The 24,470-nt window shown below is 52.3% G+C and overlaps 1 protein-coding gene and 1 pseudogene across 1 annotated transcript in view; one reads left to right on the top strand and one right to left on the bottom strand.

Moving 5' to 3' along the window:
- Positions 1 to 95: 95 nt before the first annotated feature.
- On the bottom strand, positions 96 to 9,487 carry LOC112927209 (GTP cyclohydrolase 1 feedback regulatory protein pseudogene; annotated as a pseudogene).
- A 2,047-nt stretch (positions 9,488 to 11,534) lies between these two features.
- Positions 11,535 to 24,470, top strand: part of GALNT16 (polypeptide N-acetylgalactosaminyltransferase 16) — a 90,990-nt gene continuing 78,054 nt past the window's right edge. The window contains exons 1-2 of the mRNA XM_026008469.2: positions 11,535 to 11,914; positions 12,296 to 12,585. Of these exons, the coding sequence (XP_025864254.2) occupies positions 12,409 to 12,585 (177 nt within the window). The 5' untranslated portion in view covers positions 11,535 to 11,914; positions 12,296 to 12,408. The remainder of the gene's footprint in view (positions 11,915 to 12,295; positions 12,586 to 24,470) is intronic.

Genomic DNA, 24,470 nt, shown 5'->3' on the forward strand with positions numbered 1-24,470 from the left:
TTGACAAATTGTATGCATCCATGTTACCATTCAGGGCTGGTGGTCTCTTCTCTTCTCTTCTCTTCTCTTCTCTTCTCTTCTCTTCTCTTCTCTTCTCTTCTTTTTCTTTTTCTTTTTCTTTTTGGAGCAGCCACTCATCATAGCCCTTTACTGGCTTAGACTAACTATGCCAGACCCTGCCACCCAGTCCTGGGGCCATGCTGCTTGGGAGCTCCCAGTTCCTGGGCAAGGATGGCCTGGTTCTTGGGGGCCTCCCAGCCTACCCACAGAACATGACCTCCTCTAGGGCCCTTGGCCAGGCCTGAAGTTGGAGAGGCAACTGGAAACAGCAGGGCAAGGGCCCTGCTGTCTCCCACTGGCTGCAATAGGTTTCAGAAAAATGCAGGGGTGCTGGGCTAAGGAAAACAACGATTTGGGAAGAAAGAGGCTGGGCAGTGAGTAAATGGACACTGAGGATTGGGAACCATGCAAAAAAGAGGTGCCCTGTCTGCTCCTCAGTGTGAGAGAGTCACCCTTGTACAGCCACAACACCAGTGTCTGGCCCATCTCTGTCATGCTCAGCACAAGGAAGCCTTTGCATTTCAGCTCATCTAGGACTATGTGAGGAGGGTTATTAATAAAGTGCTAACAAAAGTTGTTTCCCAAGACACTTCTCTTTGAGGCCCCCAGATACTGAACCTGCTCTAGATCTGAGTACTTACTTGCCCACCAGGGTGGGGCGCACTTCTGTGTGGATGTGGGTGCTGATGAGGAGATAGGGCATGGTGCATGGGTTCTGGCCAGGCTCCCACTCAGGGCTTTGGGCTCAGCATGGATGCCAATCCCTCAGGTTCCAGGACTGCTGCAACCCATGGCCTGAGTCCAGTTACTCCAGCTCTCAGGGCTGGGGTTTCTTATATTACATGAAACATCTAAAAATAAATAAATAAATAAATAAATAAGTAAGTAAGTAAATAAATAAATAAATAAAACATCTGATTATGTACAGCCTTGGATTGGAAGGTTGTGCATTCATCTACTGGAGCAAATTGCTGTAATAAGACAAAGAATCCAGGTCAAAACAGGATGAAGGTTTGGTGGTCTGAATGTGGGCTGTTTGCTCTTTTGTCATATCTAGTAGATGTGGTTACTTCAAAGCTTCATATTTGTTTTTTGACAAGTTACTGTTGAAAACAGGTAATGTATGCACATAATACAAAAAAAAATTTTTTTATTGTGTAATGGAAAGGGAGTCTCCTCCCTCCACCCCTAGTCCTTTCCTTCCTTGAAGGTAATGACTTTAGACTTTACTGTTACTTAGGTGTTGTTCAGCCTGGGGCTGGGGCTGAGTTTGTTTTCTTTTTTTTTTTTAAGTCTCAACTTTCTTCTTTGGTTATTAACCAGGAATATGTTTCTCTTCTCTTCTCTTTACACTCTAGGCTCTAGTCTAGGGCATTTATGCAGAGACTTGGACCTGTAGCTTTGTATGACTAATCCTATTTGTCCTGTCCCATCAAGTTCATTCTCCATATCTGTCACCTGGCGCATAAGTCCATGTTTCTCACAGGATTGGCCAGGAGTTGATGATATCTGGAGTTTTTTTTTTTTTTTTTATTAGGCTTGCTAATTTTAAAATACATATTTGAAATTTTCCATGATCAATTTTTAAAAATTCATATTTCTTTAGTAGGGGCTCTTGCAACACACCTATCTGATTAAGTTTTTTATTTGTTTTAAAGTAATACTTAATTGTAACCTACAAGTAAACTGTAGGTGGATCTCTGGACAGTCTCATCCCTACCCCCATAGCCACTCAAATCAGACATTCAAAATTCCAAAGTTACAGACATGAACTGGGATGATTATTCACCTTCACAAGCCGTTCTTCTCTTTAAACATAGGATTGACCTCAAATTTATTTTGAAAAGCCAGCTTCTCTGGCAGGCAAAATTTGATTTGATTGATACACTAAGTTTTTCAAGAGTATAAATGTCATGCAGAGCAGAGGACTTATACTCAGCCTGGAACCATATTTTACACAATTTACAGGCTCAAGAGCCAGGGAAGGAAGACCTCTCGTGCCCAACCCTCTCAGTCAGACAGAAACCAAAGCATGATGGATGGATGGCTTCACTCAGCCACTTTTACCTCCCAGCCTAATTTTGTACTCCTCCGTGGCAGGTGGTTAAGGAGTCAGGTCTTCCCCAAAGATACACAGTCTAGGGAAAGGAGCGAGGCTGTTGGTGTTTTCCAATTCAAGTCCCATATGGTTTGCCTGGGGCCATTTTATTTTTGATGTCCTTTGGTGCTCTCTTCTTTGTCTTGCTGTTACCGGGTCACCCAAGGCCTCTTCAGTCATCATTGCAAATATTCCCACTGGTCAGGGAGCTCCCAGGGAGCATCCCTTTAGAGCAGCTGTCACATTTGAACAGCATCTGCTTTCTGACAAGCTTGAAGACAGAATTAAGGAAGTCGTTGAGCCTTTCCCAGTGGAAGTGGAGAACACAAACAGCCTTTGGGACTTGGATCAATACACTGTGAGTTTAGTGGTCTGGAAGCTTGTGTCAGGGGAAGGCAGGCTGATTCCCAGAGGGGGCCAGGATCTCATGGTCCTGGCTCTGTTGTCCGTTAAGGGTCCTAATCCTGGAATGGTTCCCTCAGCCTTTGGCTCCAGCCTTTTCTAGACAGGGAAGCAGACCAAGGTAAAATGCTTGCTGTGTTTGAAAAAGATTCTGCTCGCTGCAGCCAATAAGCCCAATAGCCTGGGAGGTGAATGACCCTTCCCAAGAGATTTCTGTTGCGCCACTCATCCGGCCTCCGGCCCCTCACACACTGCCTGCCCTAGCCCTCCTGCTCCTTCTCTCTGACCTGACTCCACTCATGTCAGCTGTCCTCTTGCTGCTCCCCGGATGGTTTCTCTTCAGGCCTTTCTGGTTTTAGTACTCATTACACTTTTATTGGTTCTCACTCTCTGCTTTTTCTTTCCCTGAAGCTGTTTTTCCTCATAACTCTGTATCTGTTCATCTCTTGTGTCCACTCTATCAAGTGTGTGTCTCCATCTGCTGCTCCTTGTCTGACTCTGTCATGGCTTCTCAGAATGTCCTCTTGCCTGCACCTTCGTATAGCCTGCTGGGGGACAACCTGCCCTCACCTGGGCTTTGCTGATCCTGGAAAGAAGTCGGTACGGGGATTTTGAACAGTTGGTGGAAGAGCCCTACCTTGAGCAATCCCAGTTGTGGGGCAGGTGACAGCACCAGTCTGGGCAATGACCTCAAAGATGGCGGCTGTCTCTGGGCAGTGTGGCAGTGAAATAGGTAAGTCAGAGGAGGGGTGGAGGGAAGTAGGGGACACAGAAGTGACAGCCAGCACTCATCGAAGGGGATAATCAGAGAAGGAGGTGAAAGAAGGCCGGGCAGCAGCTAGATGTCACCAGGGAAAGCTGAGCAGGAGCTCCATGAGGGGAGAAAACCAGGGGAGTGGGACCTGCCAGAGATGCTGCAGCCCAGCTCTGCCCAGCAGAGGCCAGTGGCATGGAGACAGGGCCAGGAGAAAGGGGAGCTTTAAAGACCTTTACTCCCTGTGCATCTCTGGTCCTTTTGTTATTTTCCTTTCCTGTTCCTGCCCTCATGTTATATTAGCAACAGAAAACAAAACAAGACAAAAAGCAGTCTGTCTTTGAAAGTGAATGGCAAAATCTGGAGAATTTGAAGCTGGATGTACATACTTCCCCATTTGCTGGACTCTCGGGCCCCTTTGCCCACCAGGCAGCTGGAGCCAGGAGGGCTAGCCCCTTCCTGGAATGCCTTGAATGGAGTCTCTATACCAGTTTGACAGCCGGAGTGCCAGTGGCAAGGGCAGCCAGCAGTGGTGCCCACCCACAGAACCCCTCCATGCACATGGGGCAGGCAGGGGAGCAGGGCTGTTGGCCAACCCAGCTGGAGGGCTAGGACTGGTCTTGGGCAGGGCCTGGGCTGAGGGGTGGCTTCCAGTGCATGATGCCAGTCCTAGCACAGTCTCCTCTACCCCCAGGAAATGAGCCGCAGAGAGGCTTTGGTAGAAGAAAAAGAAAGGAAAACTCTTCTCTTGCTTAAAAAAATGTTTAAACTTCAGAGGTAATAAATGCATGTGGCAAAAAAATTCAAAAGATACAAAAGAATAAATGATGAAAAGCCTCCCACTTCTGTTCTCAAGTTCCCCTCCTCAGGCATCCTGGATGTACCAATTTCTTGTACATTCTTCTTACTTCTCCTTTTTTAGGTCTGCTGTAATCCAGAAGTTTTTAGATTCTTGACCCAATGGAATATTTTAAATTGTTTGGATGTATATGTATTTATGTAATGTGTGTGGAGGGACTAAATGATTAATAAAGAAAACTGTATCTCGGTTTATTGCCAATAATTCTTGCTGGGGCAGGAATGGTTTAAAATATTAAAATAACTAAATGGAGTCTTAAAATGCTAGCACTGGATAGGACCTTCTGAGTACCTTGTACCAAAGCCTTCATTTCAAACACAAGAAAGAGTCCTAGAAAGTGACTTTTCCAGAGTCACCAAGTGAGGTAATGGCACTTTTTAGGTGGTGGCCTTTGGAAAGATACGGATCCCCAAATGAAAGACAAATGATTGGGCATGGGTTTAGAAGCTTCCTTAACTGGATACAAATATAGGGAAAGAAATTGGTAATTTCCAGGAAAAACCTGAAGTTACAGCTAGTTAAAAACAGCATACATGTGCACCTGTGTACACATGCACACGCACGCACACACTCAAGCATTGGCAGTGGACAGAAGATGAAAGTCAACTGAGTCTACTGTCCTGCTGAGCTGGGCAGAGGCTGTTAGAGGCAGCACGATGTCACTCTGCTGAGGAATCCGCACCCCTCGGGCTCATGGCACTAGGCTGGAGGCAGAGGCAGGTGTCTTTTGTTGGGCAGGAGGGAGAAATGCCCACCCAGACTTGAGTAAGAGTCTGTGCATGGACCCCAGGTTGGAGATGCCTAAGGTGTGAGGAGGGTGTGCCTGGCTATGCCACTGTGGAGCTCTGGCACCACTGGATCCATGAGCACTGACAGCCCCAACTGTGTACAGCACCTCCTGGGAGGAGACACCCCACAATTTATATGCTGACAAAACGGCAGGATAATTTTTTAAAATTCTCTCTGCTTAGACATTTGCTCCAGACACTGTGAATGACTTCAGTGTCCAAACTAGATTGATGGGCCTTTTGATGGCTTCAGCGAGAGGGGACATGTATGACTGTAAACACTGGCAGTAAAAACCCTCAATTGCTTTGAAATGGTAAATTTCCAGGCAATGTGGATCTGATGTTACACGCCTCCTGCATTAACAGCTTTTTCTTCCTGTTCAATTATTTTGGCTGGTAAGGGAGTGGAAATTACACTTCAAAATATATCGATGGATATTTTCAGCCTTGCTGAGAGCTTCAAAATATGTACCAATCCCAGGAACATTCCCTTTCTTTCCAACTTCCAGTTTCTCAGGGAAAATGGAGGTATCAATGGCAGGCCCAATTAGACCAAAGGAGATGCAGGAGCAGGGCCGGGACAGAGGGAGGGGGGTGTCCCTTTGCATTTCAATTTTATCTGGTCTTATTGCATAATCTCTTTCTCAGCCAAAGTTTGCTCCAGCCCTAAGTCTAGGGGTCCATCCTAATATGTGCCAGGTGATGAGGTCCTTGATAAAGAAACAAGTATTCCCAAGAGCTTAGGTCTGGGGCCTTGAAACAGGGTATCTGATGGAGTGGGGAAAAAACTGCCAGTTCTCTGTGGCTTCGTTTTCACTCGAGGGATCCAGAAGTCCTAATCTCTGATGCACATGGTTCTCTCCTATGGCCTAGATGCTGGGCACAATGGGCAGCCACCCAGGAGTGCATTTGCCCCAATTGTGCCTCTGGTTTTCTCTTCTCTACCTGACCACCTGACCAGCTTCTTCCACTCCTCTTCCTAAGCACCAGACCTGGACTTCCAGCAACCTTTCTGGGCAGACCACAGAGACCTCAGGTTCAGTTGAACATGTCTCTCAAATTGTTCCTCCTCCTGTATTTCCCATTTCAATGAATGGTTCCTGACCTTACACCAAAGCACTTGTCTTTAACACAAGAAATCTGCATGCTATTCTTAACTCCCTTCTCTAACCCCACTTCCTACTGATCGCCACATCCTTTGAGTCTGCCCTCTCCCTCTCCTCCAGAGTTTGTTTCTGTCCTCACCCAGGCCCACAACAACGACTTGCTTGGACTATTATATCATTGTGATCTTCTGCTAGTCTCCAGCCTCCTCACTAAAATTTATAACTGATCATGTCACTCCCTGTTTCAAAATCTTAGATGGTTCTCCATGGCTTACCAGAGTCAGTCCAAATGTCCTATAAAGACATGAAAGATATCTGCTAACCGGTTGATGCCTACACCTCTAACCTTGTCACTGCCCCCTACCCCGTTTCCTGGGCTCCCGTGCACTTCCACATCCTAGTGTCCTCTGTTTGCCTCTTCTTCCCAGAACACCCTTCCACCTTTTGCCTACCTGCCTACCCTTAGAGATTCCGTTCCCAGATGAGTTCTTACTCTAAGAAGCCCCCTTTGTGCTTCAATAGAATTCTATTATTATATCCTCTGTGGCAATTGATGTGTACTTCCCCATGATCAGCTACTGGGCTCCTCTGAAGCTGTGATCAGGTTTTGCTCATTTTTGAATCCCTGGAATGTAAAATTGCCTGTAGGCTTCAAGAAGGAAAGGAAAGAAAAGGACCAGGAACAGCACCCTGTGGGTAAGCAGCCTTTGCATTCTGAGCAGGCTTGTGGAATTTTCATGGGACAGAAGGGGGAGTCACAGCAGCCCTCCACCCTAGGTATTTACTCATCCACTCATTGCACAAATACTCAAGGAGTGCTGCCATGATGCTCAAAAACTGTGCTAGAAACTGGTGACAAAAGAAGGCTGCCAGGCCCTGCTCAGAGGAACTCTCATTCAAGGGTGAGAGACGGACATATGACAAGCACTGCCCTGGTATTTCGGGCCATCTGTTTGGCTCTGAGGACCTTTGCCACTCATCTCCATAGAGGCTGTGGAGAGGGGGAAGGGATGAAGGAGAGCACCGCAGAGATGAGGAGGGCAGGGAGGCCTTGCAGAGGGCTCTGCCTCTGGGACCAATTCTGCTGACCAGCTGGCTTTATTTTTGCATTTCTCCTTTGTAGAAATTCCTTACTGTTAAGAAAAAAAGCATTTGACACGTTTCTAATTAACCCTCAACCACTGCAATCTTATTATCCCCAAATGCAACAGCTGGCTCATTTTATGATCAGTAATAATATGTAGTTCCTGCAGTTATCCACCAGAACCAGGGTCACTCCTCTCAAATTCTGATGGGACCACAGGGGACCTTTCCATACCCCATACCCCCTGCCCCACCATTGTGGGGCAGCAACATTTGGCCCCTGGTCCCATGGTTGCAGGAAGGGGAACAGTGCTCCTGGGGAGGCACTGTTGGGGAACCGAGTTACTCCCCCCACTGGCCCACGCTGACTGACCCCCAGATGAGTCACTCCCTTTCTCTGGGCTCTAGTCCTGCACTGATGGCGCTCACAGCCGCCCATTCCTTCTCTTCCCTCCCTTCCTTGCATCCATAAGTACTTAACAAGCATGTACTGTGTGCGGCTATATGCCAAGTGCTGTTCTAAGTGCTGGGGAGACAGTGGTGAAGAAAACACACAAGAACTCCTGCCCTCATGGAGCTTACATTCCAGTGGCAGAAGTCGATATGAAAAGCCAAATGGGAGAACGATGACTGGGACGCCTGGGTGGCTGAGTGGTTGAGCTTCTGCCTTCAGCTCAGATTGTGATCCTGGAGTCCTGGGATCAAGTTCTGCATCAGGCTCACCACAGGGAGCCTGCTTCTCCCTCTGCCCCTCTCTCTGTGTCTCTCATGAATAAATAAAATCTTTAAAAAAGGGGGGGGGGACGATGACTGATCAGAAGATTCTTGGAGTTTCTTTCAAAGAGCCAGGTGCTCTCCTTGATGGTTTATAGAAACTTAGAAATAACATTCCCTTAAGTACAATGGTGCCTTAAGTGTGGCCAGCTGACAGTGGTGATCCTATGATGGCTGGGTGACCTCTTACAGGCACCAGTCTCTTCGTCTGTGAAATGGAGAGGGTCCCACCTTCGTCACCGGGTCATCGTGATTATTCTGAGATCTTGCTTTGGCACAGTGCCTGTTGCATGGTAACACACATTCTATTCACCATGTCTGCCTCCTTTTCTGCTGAGGGCAGACACGGTGGTCTAACGAATCCCCCTCCCTCACTATCCGGGTCCCTGCTGCAGCTGCAAACAGGGCAAGAGGCTTCCGAGTTGATGGAGTCTCAAGGGTAATGGGTATGCTGACAAGAATGGACACCCAGCAGCAGCCAGGGCCCGTACTCTGCGTCTCCCCTGCCCCCTCGGGGCTGCTCAGCACAGGCTCTAAAGAGGGAGGCAGCCACACACTTCTGGGGCAGGACGGTCATCCTTGTTGGGCCTGTCTGGGGTCTTTTCTCCTTCACAGCCCTGGTGAGCTGTCCCCTGCGTACACCCTGGCCAGGCCTTTCGAGAGCCCCTGGTGCCAGCAGCCAGCAGCAGTGCCTGTGAGAGGGGCGGGGTGAGGTGGGTGCCTGGAGTGGTGACCAGCACTGGACTTTCCGTACTTTATTTCCTATCTCTCCCAACAGTGCAGCAAGTTAAGCGCTGTCAATGCCCCTTGAGGAAACAGGATAGGAATATGCCCAAGCCACTCTCCTAATAGGTGACTCTCCTAACAGCTTTTGAATGCAGGTTACCTAGCTCCAGAGCTAGGATCCCACCCAGACTATATGCCCTTTTCCCCCTGTTATCCATCCCCACATCAAATGCACAGGGGCAGAGTGTTCCCTGGGGCCTCTGGGAGTGCCAAGGGCACGTGGCTTTGCCCAACTGCTGGCTTCAACGGCTTCAAAAGAGAAAGGGAGGTGACGGAGAACAATGCCACATTTTGAAAGAAAGTGCCCAAGGAACCAGCAGTCCAAAAAGGCACACTTGGAGGGACCTTGGAGGTCATCTCCGCGCATCCCTCCTTCTCCAGAGGACAAAATGGAGGCCCCAACCTGGAGGTGAGGTCCCAGCCTACAGAACTTCTGACCACCCTGTAGACCACCTAGGGTGCTCAGAAGCCCTGCACAGGCGCCCAGACACTGGCATAGGGAATGGACTCAAATCCAGCCCACCTCTTACCTGCTGTATAAGAGTTTCCCCAAGCCCGGGTCTGCAGGCTGTGGCGCTTCAGAGATCACATATGTGAGGAGCCAGCTCAGCAGCTGGCACCTGCTGGGTGCCCAGTGAACTACAGCGACTATCACCACTCTTGTTCAATGGATGCTGGGCAACACCAAGTTTCTTAGGTGTCGCTTTGATTCTATGATTCTACGGTTCCATTCCTAGGACCAGAGAGAAAACAATGCTCACTGTCATATCTGAACACTAAATGCCATCTCGGGGAGGGCTGAGCCTCAGCCATGCACCTATTTAGGATTCAAATCTGGAAGAAAGCCCATGGGCTGTAGGTAAGGTGACAGCCCGTATTCCCAGGCTCTTGCGATGTACCTGTGGCTGGAGACCCCATCACCTAACTCCTGCCTAGGTCAAATTTCTGTTGGCCAAATGAGCATGGTAATGACCTGCCTCCCGACCCCTGCCCCCACCCTGGCCCTGCCCTGGGGAAAGTTTACTGCGTCTACCCTAAGGGAAGACTGGCTGTGAAGTCTAACATCACAGAGAAGTTATGGGGTTTTTCTGGTGGTGGTGGCATGGGTGTGTGTGTTGGGGGACAGCCTTCTCTTTGGGACAGAGCTCCCAGGAAGTGACAGTTGGTACAGCGCTATAGCATCCTCACCACTGACCCCTGAGGAGGAAGAGAAGAGCCATGTAGAAATCCTGCCAAATTCCAGCTTCTGCTTCCCTCCCTCTCTTTACACAGTCCTCCTCCTTCTAGAACCATCAGAAAACCCATCAGTCTGATTTTGGTTTCCAGCTCCACCCCCACCCCCACCACCCCCAATGCCTAGGGGTGAGTTTGGAGCTTCTCACTAGGAGTTGATGTAATGTCTTTGGATCCCACATCCTCTCACCTGGTTTTCCCAAGACCAGAGGCAACTACATATGCGTAGGCCAGGCCTGGCTGAGGGAAGCAGCCAGTGGCAACAGAGGGCCATTCCCCAAGTCTTTCCACTTCACTGGCCTGAGAGCCTGTGTGGAAGTGGGGACTCCAAGAAGGCAGTTCCCGTACCTTTTCTTGATGTTTGGAAATGCCTGTGGGGCCCAACTCTTAAGCAGCAAGGTTTTTCTCACTTCTCTTGGAGGACATGGCCACCGGATCAGCTCCATGATTCCAGTGGAAACCAGGCTATGGCTTAACAGTGGTTTTCTCCATCTATGGGAGTGAATCCTGCCCCTACTGCAGTCTAATTAAACTCCCCAGGCAAGAGACACCCAGGAGGGCAAGGCTGGCCCACAGCTCCAGGGCCAGTGGCATCTCCACACTCAGGCCTCGGATTCTCTGCTACTCTTTGTGAGACCCTCTTTGTACACTCCTTTTCCAGGGTCGTATTCTTGGTGGGGTTATTTTTGGACGTGTCTATGTGTCCTGGAGGTTCATGTTCTGAGTGAGGAGGAGGGTACTGCAGTGCCAATGATGATCTTTCTGCAGCAAAAACTCATTAGGCTTTTCCTTCCTTCATTTTATTTCTTTCCAATAGCAACATAATGAGGGTCTATTACATGCATGGGTCAGTCCTTCATGCTGGAGAAACAGGGAAAAAACAAGTGGTGCAGATGGAGGTGGTTGGGGAAGGCATGTGCGGTGACCTCACCTTTGCCTGATACCTGAGGCAGCTTCATATTTAGAGTCAGGGACCTTATGTGGGCCAGGACCCTCTGTGAGAGCCAGTGTCCAACAGCAACAGCAAGAAGTAAGCTCCCTGCCAGCTCTGCCCCTGGCATTCCAGGGCTCAGCCTGCCCAAGTCAAGCCCCACCAAGCCCTTTCCAGCATTCTGGGCCCCAGCAATGCCAGGCAGCTCTCTTTTCTGGAGCACATCAAGTACTGCCATCCTCTAGACCTTTGCTCTGGCTATTCCATGCATCTAATGCTTACCCTGCCCTCCCCCTGCCCCGCCTCTTAAGAATTTATTCAAAGGTTTGTCCACCTTCTGTGAGAAGCCTTCTCTAAGACTACCTCGCCATACGGTATTTATTCCTCTGTGCCCGACACTGTGCTGCTCTCCTAGAACTAATTCAGCCCACCTTGCCTTCTGCTCTGAACAATGCCTCCAGGGCTGGGGCAAAATCTCCGTGATTTCTGTGTCCGTCTCTCACCACCGTGTTTTGCACTTTGTGGAAAGTGCAAACGGAGAGGTGGCTTCTCGGCTGGGCTCTGCCCACTAATTAGTAGTGTGTGGCCTCGGGCCAGTCTTCCAGCCTCCTCTGGCCTCCTTCCTCCCTAGACAAATAGCGGTGATGATACCCCGCGGTTGTTCAGAGGACAATGAAAGGTCTGGAGGGAAGCCTCAGGAAAGCTGGGGGCCCCGGGCCAAAGGAAGCTGTGGGGCAGCTGTACCCCCATCTTTCTTTCCCTGGCTGTGAAGCAGAGCCCCATCCCTTCCGCTCTCTGCGATCGTCAAGTGCACCGGCGGCCAGTCCTTCCTCCGCGCGGGCCCGGGCCGGCTCGGCATCCGAGGCTGCGGAGGGTCCCCGTGCAAACTCCAGACTCTCCTCCGCCCAGCCGTCCCTTCCCGAGGCCTCGCCGCACACACCTTGAACCCCGCGCCGGAACGCACTTGCGAGCGCAGCCCGCGGCTGCAGCTTCGCGGCGCGGGCAGGGCCGGGCCGGGCCGGGGTCGCGCGTCTCAGCCGGTGACTCAGGGCCGCTCGGGCCGGCGCGGGTGGAGGGAGGCGGGGCCGGCCAGGGCCGCGCGGGGGCAGCCGCCGGGCGCTCGGTCGCGGAGCGGTGGGAGCAGAGGCCGGCTTGGCCCGTCGCCATCCCACCGCGGGCGGGCGGCTCTCGGGGCCTTGCTCCCGCGCCGCTGGGCACCCGCCGTGCTCCTCTCCCCGCGCGCGGCGGCCCCGCGGCCCGGCGGGGGCTGGAGCGCGGGGCGGGCTCTGCGCGCGAATGAATGGGCGCCCGGGGGACGCGCGCTCAGGCTGAAGGGCATTAGGACCGTGAGGATCGCTCCGCGCTCCTGTCTCTCCCTATCACCCCCCACCCCCCACCTCTCTCCCTTTTCTGCTCTGCAGGACTGAGCAGCCAGGCGCGAGCGAAAACAAACCGCTGGGGCTGCGAGCGCCCCCACTCCGGCCCCCAGAGCAAGCCGGCCCGCGCCCCCACTCGGGGCGCCCGCCCGCCCACCATGAGGAAGATCCGCGCCAATGCCATCGCCATCCTGACCGTAGCCTGGATCCTGGGCACTTTCTACTACTTATGGCAGGACAACCGAGCCCACGCAGCATCCTCCGGCGGCCGGGGCGCGCAGAGGGCCGGCGGGAGGCCGGAGCAGCTCCGCGAGGACCGCACCATCCCGCTCATTGTGAGTACGCCCCGCGCGCAGGGCGGCCGGCGGGGAGGCGCGCGCGTCCGGGGCCCCGCGCGGCTGCGGAGGGCCGGGGCCGGGGGCTGCGTGCCCGCCGCGCGCTGCCGGCTTTGTATTTGTTGGAGCATTCCTGCCCGTTGTTATGGCAACCCCTGCCGGGCCGGCCGGGCCGGGGCGCACGGACGGAGGGAGGGTGACAGCGGGTGGGGGCTGGGAGAAAGTGCTGCAAGTTTGGTGGGCCCGGCGTGCGCGCGCGACTGGGAACGTGGCTCCCGGAGCGCTGCGCCGCGCCGCGGGGGCCGGGCCGGGGGCCGGGGCGGGGGCCGGGGCGGGGGCCGGGGTCGGGGCCGGGCCGGCCGCACCTCGCCTGCCCCAGGAAGGCGGCGGGACCGCGCGCACGGCGACCCGGCAGTGGGAACCTCGCGCGGCGGAGCGCGTAGGTGGCCGCGCGCACCCCTCTCTAGTCTCCGGGGGCAGAGGACGTGGGGTGGGGGCGCTGGGCAAGGGAGGGTCGCTAGGGGCTGAGCCCGGATCAACTTGAACTTGCTTCTTTGGCGCGGAGGACCGACTCCCCCACTCGCACGCGCGGCATTCGGCATGCTCTGGGTCCTGTGCGCGCCCTTCACCCCAACACGAGGGTCCGCGGCGGCGGCGAGCCGGCGGCGTGTGCGCTCGGGCCGGGAGATTTCCTCTCTCGAGGTCAGCCCCGCGACGCGCGAGCAGGGAAACAAAGGTGGCGGAGCGCGGCGGGGGCCTCCGCGCCTCTGCCCGGGCCCTAGGCGCTCCGGGGACCAGGCTGGGCGTGCGGAGCCCCCTCCGCCCTGCAGGGGGCGTCCCTGCCCCCGCCTCCGCCCGGGCCCGGGTGACAGCCCCGTGGGGCAGGGGCACCTGTTGAGGCTGGAGGGGCGGGCGGGCCGCGCTCTCCCGACCCGGGCGGGTGGCGGCCGAGAGCCTCGGGCGACCCTGGGACACGCTGCCAGGCTGGGGCGGCTGGGCCAGAAGCGGCCTGGGAAGGAGGAGGGGGAGCAAAGTGCGGGGCCCAGGGTGGGAGAGTGGAGCTGGGGGGCCATTCTGATGGGAAAGAGCTGGGCCCCGGGAGGGAGGAGCGTGGAGCTCCCCCGGGAGGTGCAGGTCCAGGAGGGCGAAGGCTCGTGTGGAGTAGGATCTGGGATATTTCTGCAAAGGCAGCTGAGCCCCGGGAATATGGTGGAGGCGGGTGTCGGTGTGGAAGCGTTCTTATATTCCCAACCTGCCCCAGATGCCGTGTCTTCTTACCCCCCTTCCTCCCCCGGGAAGAAGTAAAAAAGCCTCTGCAAAGGAACCGCATTTCCTAGCTTTGCCTGCGGCGACCTTGGGGTTTATGGGTTTTCCCCAGCCCCCCCCCCCCCCCCCATTCCCAGATCCCTGGCCTGTTGAACTCCGGGGATGAGCCTGATCAGATGGAGTGTTCCCTTTTGAGCTGAGGGTCCCTGTCACCAGGAACAGTTTCCAGAGCACTTGAGGGTATTTGGCCCCAAAGGCCGATGAGGATAAAGCCTCCCGTGTGAAGACCCCAGGGTATTGGGATCTTGGCAGGCTGACAGCTTGGAGTGGGATCTGGCCAAACCAGTAGTGGCCCCAGGCCGCAGGGAGCTTCCACAGGCGGGGCCCCTACCGGCTGCCGGCTCCTACAGCTCCTACACCCCACAGGGCCGGCCAGGTCTTGGCAGAGGCGGGCTGGCCAGGCGGTCTGTCCTTCGGTGACGGTGTCGGTGATGTGTTGGGAGGAGGGTCTGAGCCCGAGGGGGAGGAGGAGGGGAGCTTCCAGGGGAGAATGAAAGGGGAATGCCAAGGAACGAGCGCAGGGTGACCGCTCCTCGGAGCAGCGCCGGAGCCCGGGTCTTCTCACGTGTGTCTCTTCTTCAGAATCCTGACCTTGCTCTTGGGCCTCTCTTCACTCCTCCTTAGCCTGCGACATCTGCCGGAAAGGCCACTCAGACTGAGAACCCTGGCGTGGCTGGGTGGGCCCTGCTGGAGGCATGTGGCACTTGTTTGGAGGGGTGGAAATTGGAGGTCCTGGGGGCGCTCCAGTGAGCATCCTCTGGCCCGCTCCTTGTTCCCGTGGGGTTTGACTTGCTGCAGATTGGAACAGGGCTGTGAACTGGAAGCTAAGTTTAAAGTGTGAAGGATTATGTGGAAGATCCCAGGGAGCCAGGGAGGACCTGTGCAGGAAGAGAGGGAGAGTGGGATTCCCCGGGAGTGAGGGGAGTGAGCCGCAGACAGTCCTCTGGCCCCCGGGGGGCATGGCCAGCTCCCTCTCTGTTAAGTTTGAGCCCTGGGTGTCTGATTCATGAGCACCGGTCCCCACACCTCCCTGGATACAGCCTTGCATTGTCTTCCTACCTCCTGAGGTATTTGACTTCTTGACGATTCTTAGTCATATACGCTGTCACACAGCGACTGTGCTGGAAGCTTCTTACATCTCCATACTGATGCACACAGCAAGACTTAATAAGTACTTGTTAGGCGAAAGAAGTCGGATTTCTGCCCATCTCTGGGAGTAGCCAAGCTTCATACCTGCCTCCCCCGCCCTCGACTATTTTGTTCCTGGCTTCAACCTGACTATAGGGGAATACATGTTCATCTTCTCCAGAATTTGAACTCTGTGTCCAGCCTAAAAGAGGCAGGTGCAGCTGAGCTTTGCTTGCTCCCGGAACGCTGTGGTGAACCTCTCCCTGGTCTTCTTGCCATTCCAAAACACGTCCCTGTCTAGTTGGGCCAGGACGCTGCATGTGGGTTTTCAAATTCTTAGGGAATGATGTGGCCAGCCCTGCTGACAGAGGTTGAGAAAATTCAGACAAGCGTCATCATCACTCCCCTGGGGAATCAGAGAGCAGGGCTGGGAAGGGGGGGTCTGCATAACAGCCTGGGCCAGGGGGGCAGCTCTGCCTTCACAATGTCTGGGCTATTCGAAGCCAGCCAAGTTGCTTCTAGACCTTGGAGGCGCCGTTTGGCATTGTGGGGTGTCGGCATAGCAACCGTATGGCCCGGATTTCTCAGGGAGGTCCTGATTTTTAATACTCTGTCCTGCTGTCAGCCCGTGTGTCACAAATTTTGATGTGAAAAACTGGTTACGGAACATGTAAAAACTACAGGGAGATACTGACTCCATCCCTAAATGGCTGCTTACAATGTGGCAGCGTTTGTGATTTTTCCATGCTGTATTTTCTGGGCAAGGCATGCATGTGGGGAAATCCACTTGAGTCCACATGGATGCACGCTGGCCCTGGACAGCAGCTAATGCGGGCGGCGGAGCAGACACGGCCGGCCTTCAGTCTTCAGACCTCACAGTTGGGAAGAACATTTGTGATTGGTTTGGCACTCAGGTTTTCCATATGCTAGTTCTCTAAGAGGCATGGGTGGGATGCTAAGGTGCCACACGGAATTTCACTTTGCAGACATATTTTTAAAAGACTGTCCATTATGAATGTTTTCGGATAGAGGTACTCATTTGCAACACTTCCTGTTTGGAACCGTTAAAGTCTTAGGCATGAGTTTTCTTAGACTAGGGTTTTCTTAACCTACAATTGCAATACTGCTGATGACCGTGGACAAAATATGTGTATGTCTGGACCTTGGTTATTTTATGTCAAATTGGGGTTAAATGATTTGTCAGGTTTGTTGATCCTTAGACAAGCTAATGAGAACTTCATTTCTAGAAGCAAATAGTGGCTTTTTTTTTTTTTTTAATTCATGAGAGACACACAGAGAGAAGTAGAGACAGAGGCAGAGGAAGAAGGAGAAGCAGGCTCCTCTAAGGGAGCCTGATGAGGAACTCGATCTCAGGGCCCCGGGATCATGACCCAAGCCAAAGGCAGAGGCTCAACCACTGAGCCACCTAGGCACCCCGCAAATCAATGGCTTTAAGGGAATTTTCCTGAAAGGTGTTAGGTTTATTGCTTGCGGAGGGACAGTCCTCTGTCAGGAGAAGGTCCTGCAATGACACCCCCCACCGCCCCCGGCCCTGCAGGGATCCCTGCTCACCTCTCAAGAGAGGACACAGATTTGGTGCTTTTTTGGTACTATTCTCTGAGAGCAGAGACTTCAGTCAGATCTGGATAGGTTTATATTTTATTTATAATGTGTGCATTTCGGAACTGTGGGAATATGCTTTGCCTAAATGACAGAAAATGATTTTATATTTCATTTGTCTAGGTGCCACACACCAGAAAGAGGGTGGGGAGAGAGATGTGTGAACACCCACAGCTCCCCCTTGCCAAAATGCTCAGATGGGCAGGGCCTGGTCTCCCGTCACTGTCACTGGGGCCCCATCCCGGGTCATGTTGAAGCCTGCCAATAGGACCTGCCAATAGGGACAGCACAGAGGCTCCAGGACTGGTAAAGGCCTGACAGGCCAAGAGTCCCCTCCCTGAGAGGCCTGAGGCCCAAGGTTCTAGGATTCGTTTTAGGGTGATGCTCACTCTTCTGATGGGCCCTATATTTCTGTGTAGTAGCAGCAGTTTCGCCACTGGCTGCTCCAGGCATTGGGCCTGTCTTTCTTCTCTGGCTCGGAGAGTTTATCAGCTCTGCAAGCAGAAGAAGCCCTCAGGTCTGGAAATGTCATTTCAAGAGATGTGGAGGGCACTGGCAGGCAACGCCGGGTAGAACCACCCAGGGAGCTGTCTTGCTGTAGCAGAGGAAACCACCCGGGGGGTCAGAGGTGAGCCTGTATCGGAGCAGTTCATTACAGTTAGAAGATTGAAGATTTAGCCCCTGTCTGCTTCTGGAGAAGACCTGAAACACCTTCCCTGTGCCTTGGGGGCAAAGACATAAGGAGGCTAACTAGATGGGAAACCCAGGGCTTCTGAGAGGAGCAGGGAGCAATGACTGGAGTCACTGATGATCAGGCCTGGGCAGCAGTTGTGTTCTCTGAATCAGACAGTTTGCGCAGTACACTCACAGGCGGTGTGCAACTGGCTCTGGAAACGGTCTGCCGGGGCTTGGTGTCTCTCCGCAAAACAGATACTTGTGCTCTTTGATCTGTACCTGTGGGGCCTCTGTGATAGCCGTTGCCTCTGTATTTTTATGGAGGCCACATTCATTGGATACTTAGATGTCTCGCAAACTTTAACCTCTCTGATTCCCTCCAACAACCTAACAAGGTAGGTGCCATTACCAGGTCCAGTGAACATATGAGTAAACTGAGGCTTACTCATCCATGATCAGGCAACTAGGAAGTGCCTTTAAAACGAGGTGTTTCTGTTTCTTTTTTTTTTAAGATTTATTTATTTATTCATGAGAGACAGAGAGAGAGAGAGAGAGAGGCAGAGGGAGAAGCAGGCTCCATGCAGGGAGCCTAACATGGGACTCGATCCCGGGTCTCCAGGATTCCGCCCTGGACTGAAGGCGGCCCTAAACCGCTGAGCCACTGGGACTGCCCAGTGTTTCTGTTTCTGCGGCCCATGTTATGTCTTCTTTCCCCTGAAGCATTGTTAGGGCAAGATCCAAGTCTGACGTACCTGCGTGTCCTTCCTGGATCCTAGATCAGCATCTTGCTTTGGGTTTACTCCATCAACATTTGTTGGGGGAAGAAATGCAAAAACCATATAGACCAAAATGTTAGCAGTAGGAAAGTAGAGTTATGGGTAATCTCCCCTTCTGTCTTTTGGCTTTTTCAGCATTTTTTTTTTTTTTTTTTTTTTTTTTTGTTAAGTAGGCTCCATGCCCAGGGTGGGGCTTGAACTCATGACTGTGAGATCAAGATCTGAGCCGAGGTCAAGAGTCAGATGCTTAACTGATGGAGCCACCCAGGTGCCCCTCACCTTTTTTTTTTTTTTTAAAGATTTATTTATTTATTTTAGAGAAAGAGAGAGCAAGCATGATAGGGGGCAGAGGGAGAGGGAGAAAGAAACTCAAGCAGACTCTGAGCTGAGCGCAGGGCCAGATGCGGGGCTCGAACCTATGACCCTGAGATCAGACCTGACCCGAAACCAAGAGTCCGGTGCTTTAACCAACTGCACCATCCAGGCACCCCTCAACATTTTTATAATAAACATCTCTTAACATTACAATGATAAAGCCCATCAGGATAATTATTTTTAAAAGTATTCAGTGACTGAATAGAATCACTCTTGATTCCTCAATGAAAGTAGACTTCTTAACCATGTCTCACACTTCTGAATCTCCCATCAGTGCTTAGCATTGAGCCAACAGAAGAAGCAGCAGACTTATGGGACTTATTCTGTAGGGTGTGAAGGAGTAGAACTGGGGCCAGTGAGTAGAAGTTGCAGAGAGTGAGAAGGAAAACTTTGTCCCTGAACCATCCATCACTGGGATAGTCCAAAGCTGGCCAGGGTTTCTTTTCTCGCCCCCGTCAACAGGTCAGTGCTTCCTTCCAGCAGCAGTTGCAAGGGGGTGAGAAGAGGCTTGCTGTCCCACCCATCCCCTAAGACATCAGGCAGCTCTGTAACAGGGTTTGAAATAGGGTCCAATTTTTGCACCCCGAGAGACCTGGCGCCCTGGGAAGCAGGGCTGGCTGAGCACACGGACGCAGGCCAGGGAGGAGGATGACTAAAGGACCCATAACTGCTGCTGTGCTGTCCCCTCCCTGTTCCTTTGGAGCCGCCAAACAGGGAAGCAGACGGGGCCAAGGCTGGTCAGAGGCAAAGCTGCAAATAGCAAACATCTTTAGCGTCTTTCCTGCTCTTCAGAACGAGGCGCACAAAGCTTTGCTGCCCGACTGAAGCCCAGTCCTGCCTATCTCCCCCACACCCTGAATTTCAGCTATACCCTGTAAGAGTATCTGGCCAGAGACAGAGTGACCACCCGGAGGACTTTTGTGAACACATCAGAATAGGTAGGAGTGGCAGGCTGGAGTATTTTGGAACAGTGGGGGCAAATGGAAGAACCCTTTTTGATTATACTCCCTAGGCAAGATAAGGCTCGGGCCACATTTCAGAGACACGGAGGCAAGTCTGCCCCAGGTATACCCTTTCTGCTCCTCTGGACCCATCAGGAAGAGCTCCAAGTGTAGCTCAAGGGCAGCAGTGCCTCCTTCCTGCCATCCCACGACCGAGGTGTGGCTGCGTGTACAACACGAGCAACATTGTCTCAGAGCTCAGAGGTGGGGGACATCTCTTGGCATGCTCAGAGCGTGAGATCTGCCCTTCTGGCACTTGCAAGGCCAGGACCAGCAGAACAGAGTGGCCCCAGATGGAACAGATGTTGGCCACCGGGGATGAAGGTATGGGGGGATGGAGAGATGGTGTGGAATGAAAACCAACTGACCCACTTCTAGGGCTCAGCCTTGCCCTCAAGGGGCTATGTTTTCTTAGGTGAGGCACTTCCTTTCTCTGAGCCGTAGTCTCCTCATCTGTTAGATGAGGCTTGAACTTAGGATCTCCGAGGTGCCTCCCAACTCAAACCATCTTTGATTTTGTTGACCTGCTTCTGTAGAAGTAAGGTGGCCCCAAGCATAGCTGAAGGGCTGAAAGTGTTTAGATGAAGGAGAATAAGGCCAGAGGGTGAAGTGTACAAAGACCCAGACCACTGGTGTTCAGTAGAGTGGGAAACCTTAAAATTCTCACAAAGAATAAACTGGACCTACTCCTTCCCCACTCTCTTCCCTTGAAACACTGTCTAATGGAGCTATGCAGCTTCCCTTCTGCTAAACTAGAAGCCTAAAATGCTGTGGATGTGTCTGGAGATGCTCAAGACACACATGTAGAAGAGTTTATGGGTGGACTCCAGACATCAGACTAGAAGGAAGCTACAAAGATCCCTGAGCAGAGAACTAATAGTCCTGCACCCTTGGACTTAACCCAGAAGACAGGTGTGGAATTGCCCTTAGGCCACAGCCTGGAAACAAACATTGTAAAAATCAGCTTAAGTACATCAGAGGGTTGGCCATCTCCTGGCAACCTTTAGGTTTTCCTGCATTACGAATACAGCAGATGAGAAGAAGCAAGATGAGAGAATTGCTAGGAGCTTCTGCTATTCTGAGAAGGGACAGTTGACAGCAAAAGACCAACCAGAACGTGCCATAGGAGGTTGGAGCACCACCCCCCCTTCCCCAACAAGCACACGCTGGTCAGAAGTGCCGGTGGCATCATTTAGTCCTTCACTTAGCCGTTATTTACTGAGCACTATGTGTCAGGACTGTTCCAGGCTCTGGGATAACAATATGGGTAAAAGCCCTGCTCTTGAGGGGCTCACATCCTTGGGGGAGAGACAGACCATAAACAGATAAATATACAATGCATTGCATGGGCAGGAGAGCGGGGGAAGAGCACGAAAATAAAATCAAGCCACAAAAGGGGACAGAGAGCTGAGAAGGATGGCCAGGAAAGGCCTCTCGGGTAAGATGGTGTTTGAGCTGTGGCATGAATGGAAAAGAGAGAATCACACAGGCATCTAGCGGGAGAGTGTTCCAGATGACCAGGGCCCAGGGCACAATCTCTGCAGGGTGTGCGCTCCTTTCGCTTGGCCAGAGGGTAGGCTCAGCCAGGGTAAAAGTGGCCCAAGGTGGAAGTCCAGATCATTAGGCCTGTAGGCTGTGGTAAAGAGGGCTCAGAAACATGTCCCTGAGTCATCAGGAAGTGATAAATTACACTCAGTGTACCGGTTTGGTACGTCAGCAGACTGTCATTCAGTTCAGAAAATTTTCCAGAAATATGATCAAATATAATAGGAAGTGTTGATTCTTAAAGCGGTAAACCTAAGTTCTTTGAAAAATCTTCTATGGCTGGAACACTTCATTTCCTTATAATGTGAGATCAATGAGGTACTTGTGTGTTCTCTCTCTCTCTCTCTCTCTCTCTCTCTCTCTGGCTGGTGAGGGGGAATGGAGGGTGCTGGTGTCTGAAGAGATTTAAAAGACAAAAGATAATAGGGCCCTTGTTGAAATGCTGGAGTGAAGCAGGCTGGGGGAGGGCTCCGTCTCGAGGGAAGAGTTCCTAGGAGGGAGGACCCTCTGCGGAGTACCTGATGGACCCCGGCCCTCCGTTGCCCCGTCCCACTCCTCGTGTCCTCCTTGTGCATTTGGGACTCCGGAAAGGACGTTTTCTGGCCGTGCAAGAACTTGGAAGTCTTGTCCTCCGTGTATAAACCGATTCCCCTTCGGTGGCAGCAGAACCCCGAAGGCGGGAGCATCCGGGCCTTCCCTCCGACACCGGGTGGGCACCCAGGGCCTGGCAGGATCAAGGACCCCCACGCAGCCTGCTGTCAGGAGGCAGTGCCTTCAGGAGCGACGTGGCCCCGCCCCGGCCTGTCTGCCACTGTGTCCGCTGCCGCTCAGGTGGCTTCCCCTGTGTCCCCGGAAAGCTGCCGGCGCTCCCTCGCCGTGGTCCAGGTCACACGCGCTCCACTCCAGACAGTCAGTCATGCCCCTTCAGATGCTGCTTCTCAGGGTTCAGATTTTCATCCCTTTATCTTTTCCCAGCGGTGCTGGCTTTTAGCTTCTTTCAACCAACTGTTGGGGAGTATTTCTGACGTTCCCGGGGCTTTCATTTCAGGGAGCTCTGGCCCTGGGAGGTCGTGGCCAGAGGGGACCCGTGTGGCCGCGTTGCCAAGTCTGCATCCATTTGGGGGTGGGGGGTCGCTTCTGGTGCCTCAGTCTGTGACCGGATTCCTTGCTTCGAAGCCATCTTTTCCCCTCCCTGTGAAATTCCTCACTAGGGAGTGGGACAGGGCAAGGTTGAGGGGAGCAGCATGACAGGTTGGGGGCGTTATCTCAGGGGTTGGGATGGAGCCCTGCCCGAGGCTCAGGGAGAAGGGGCATGTGATCCATTAGTGACGTCTGCGGTGGTAGTGGTGCCTTTTTTTTTTTTTTTAAAGATTTTATTTATTTATTCATGATAGACACAGAGAGAGGGGGAGGCAGAGACACAGGCAGAGGGAGAAGCAGGCTCCATGCCGGGAGCCCGACACGGGACTCGATCCCGGGGCTCCAGGATCACGCCCTGGGCCAAAGACAGGCGCCAAACCGCTGAGCCATCCAGGGATCCCCGGTAGTGGTACCTTGAAGGAGCCAAGTGGTAGGATTGAGCCCCATCCCCTAAACAGTTCACCAACCTGAGGCCAGAGGGAGAGAGGAAGCCAAGGGACAGAGCAACACACTGCAGGGGCCAGGGAAGGTGATGGGAGTCTTTTGGAGGCATAAACCAAAAGGAGTTTGCCAAGTAGAGATCAGAGGCTGTCCATGGTAATGTTTTATTACAGCCTTGGTGCCACCTTGTAGGGGCATGAAATGGCAGGGGCTGTCTCCAATAAATGGAAAGAAAATGGCTTGGGACGCCTGGGTGGCTCAATGGTTGAATGTCTGCTTTTGGCTCAGGTCATGATTCCAGGGTCCTGGGATCAAGTCCCACATCAGGCTCCCTGCAGGGAGCCTGCTTCTCCCTCTGTCTGTGTCTCTGCCTCTCTCTTGGTATCTCTCATGAATAAATAAATAAAATCTTAAAAAAGAAAGTGGCTTGCCCCTGAGTGTACCCCAAGATTGCCAACCCCTGTTTTTTTGCATAGCAGAGAACACCACATCACCTACTCAGGCCTCCCAGGTAAGCAGGGTCCCTGAACCATGCCTGTGCGGGGGCTGGGAGCCAGGTGGGGGTGGGCCAGCCCAAGAACTGCAGAGCACGGAGCCTGGGAGATCCAAAAGGCTGAGATGGAGCACCGCTGAGGTCAAGCCATGCAGAGAGAGTTGGAAAGGGCCTGGGCCCGGTCAGACAGTGAAAGTGGTTATGAGGTGACACACCTGAATGAGAGTGTTTTTGTTTTTTTTTAAGATTTTATTTATTTATTCATGAGAGACACACACAGAACAGAGAGAGAGAGAGAGAGAGGCAGACACACAGGCAGAGGGAGAAGCAGGCTCCATGCAGGGAGCCCAATGTGGGACTCCATCCTGGGACTCCAGGATCATGGCCGGGGCCGAAGGCAGGCACTAAACCGCTGAATGGATCCCTGGGATCCCTGAATGAGAGTGTTCTGAAGAGTCAGGCCACAGGGACCCTGAGCAGAGTCACAGGGGCTCTGGTGGAGGACAGCACCTGCCCTCAGGCAGTGAGAACCTTGCACCGTCCAGATGTGCACTGACCAATACGTGGCCACCAGCCACATGTGGCTACTGAGCACTTGATGTGTGGCCAGTGTGACAGGAGGAACTGAGGTTTAATTTTATTTAATTTTAGTTGATTTAAATTGAAAAGCAGACGCTCATTTCCATTATTGATAAACTTTTAAGAGTGTTTAGAAGAACTGAAATATGTGGAATCTACATTTTCAACTGTAAATTTTATGAAATCTCAATATGGATCAAGTATTTCTGCTGAAAATTTAGTGTCTAAGTTGAAATGTGCTGTCAATGTAAAATACACTGGATTTCAAAGATTTAATAAAAGAAAAGATGAAAATATCTCACCAGGGGTGCTGGGTGGCTCAATTGTTGAGTGGCTGCCTTTGGCTCAGGTTGTGATCCCAGGGTCCTAGTATAGAGCCCCGTGTAGGGCTCCCTGCTCTGCCGAGAGCCTGCTTCTTCTCTCTCTGCTCCCCCCGCCCAGCTTGTGTTTACTCTATCTCAAATAAATAAAATCTTTAAAAAAAAAAAACCTCATTAATATTTTAAAATATTGACTAGACTATGTTTTGAAATGATAATACTTGGAGATATTAGGCTAAATAATATATATTATTAAAATTAATTTTACCTTTTTTTTTTTACTCTTTTAATGTGGCTACTAGATATTGTAAATTCTCTATGTGGCTAGCATTCTATTTCTTTGGGCTGTGCGGGTCCTTACACATGTTCATGACACGTAACTTGTGTATTACTTATTTAATGCTGTGTAACAAATCACCCTAAAACTTGAGTAGCTGAAAACAACCCTAAGCATTTATTCTCTCTC

This window comes from Vulpes vulpes, chromosome 6, assembly GCF_048418805.1.
Source record: "Vulpes vulpes isolate BD-2025 chromosome 6, VulVul3, whole genome shotgun sequence".
NCBI classification, from domain to species: Eukaryota; Metazoa; Chordata; class Mammalia; order Carnivora; family Canidae; genus Vulpes; species Vulpes vulpes.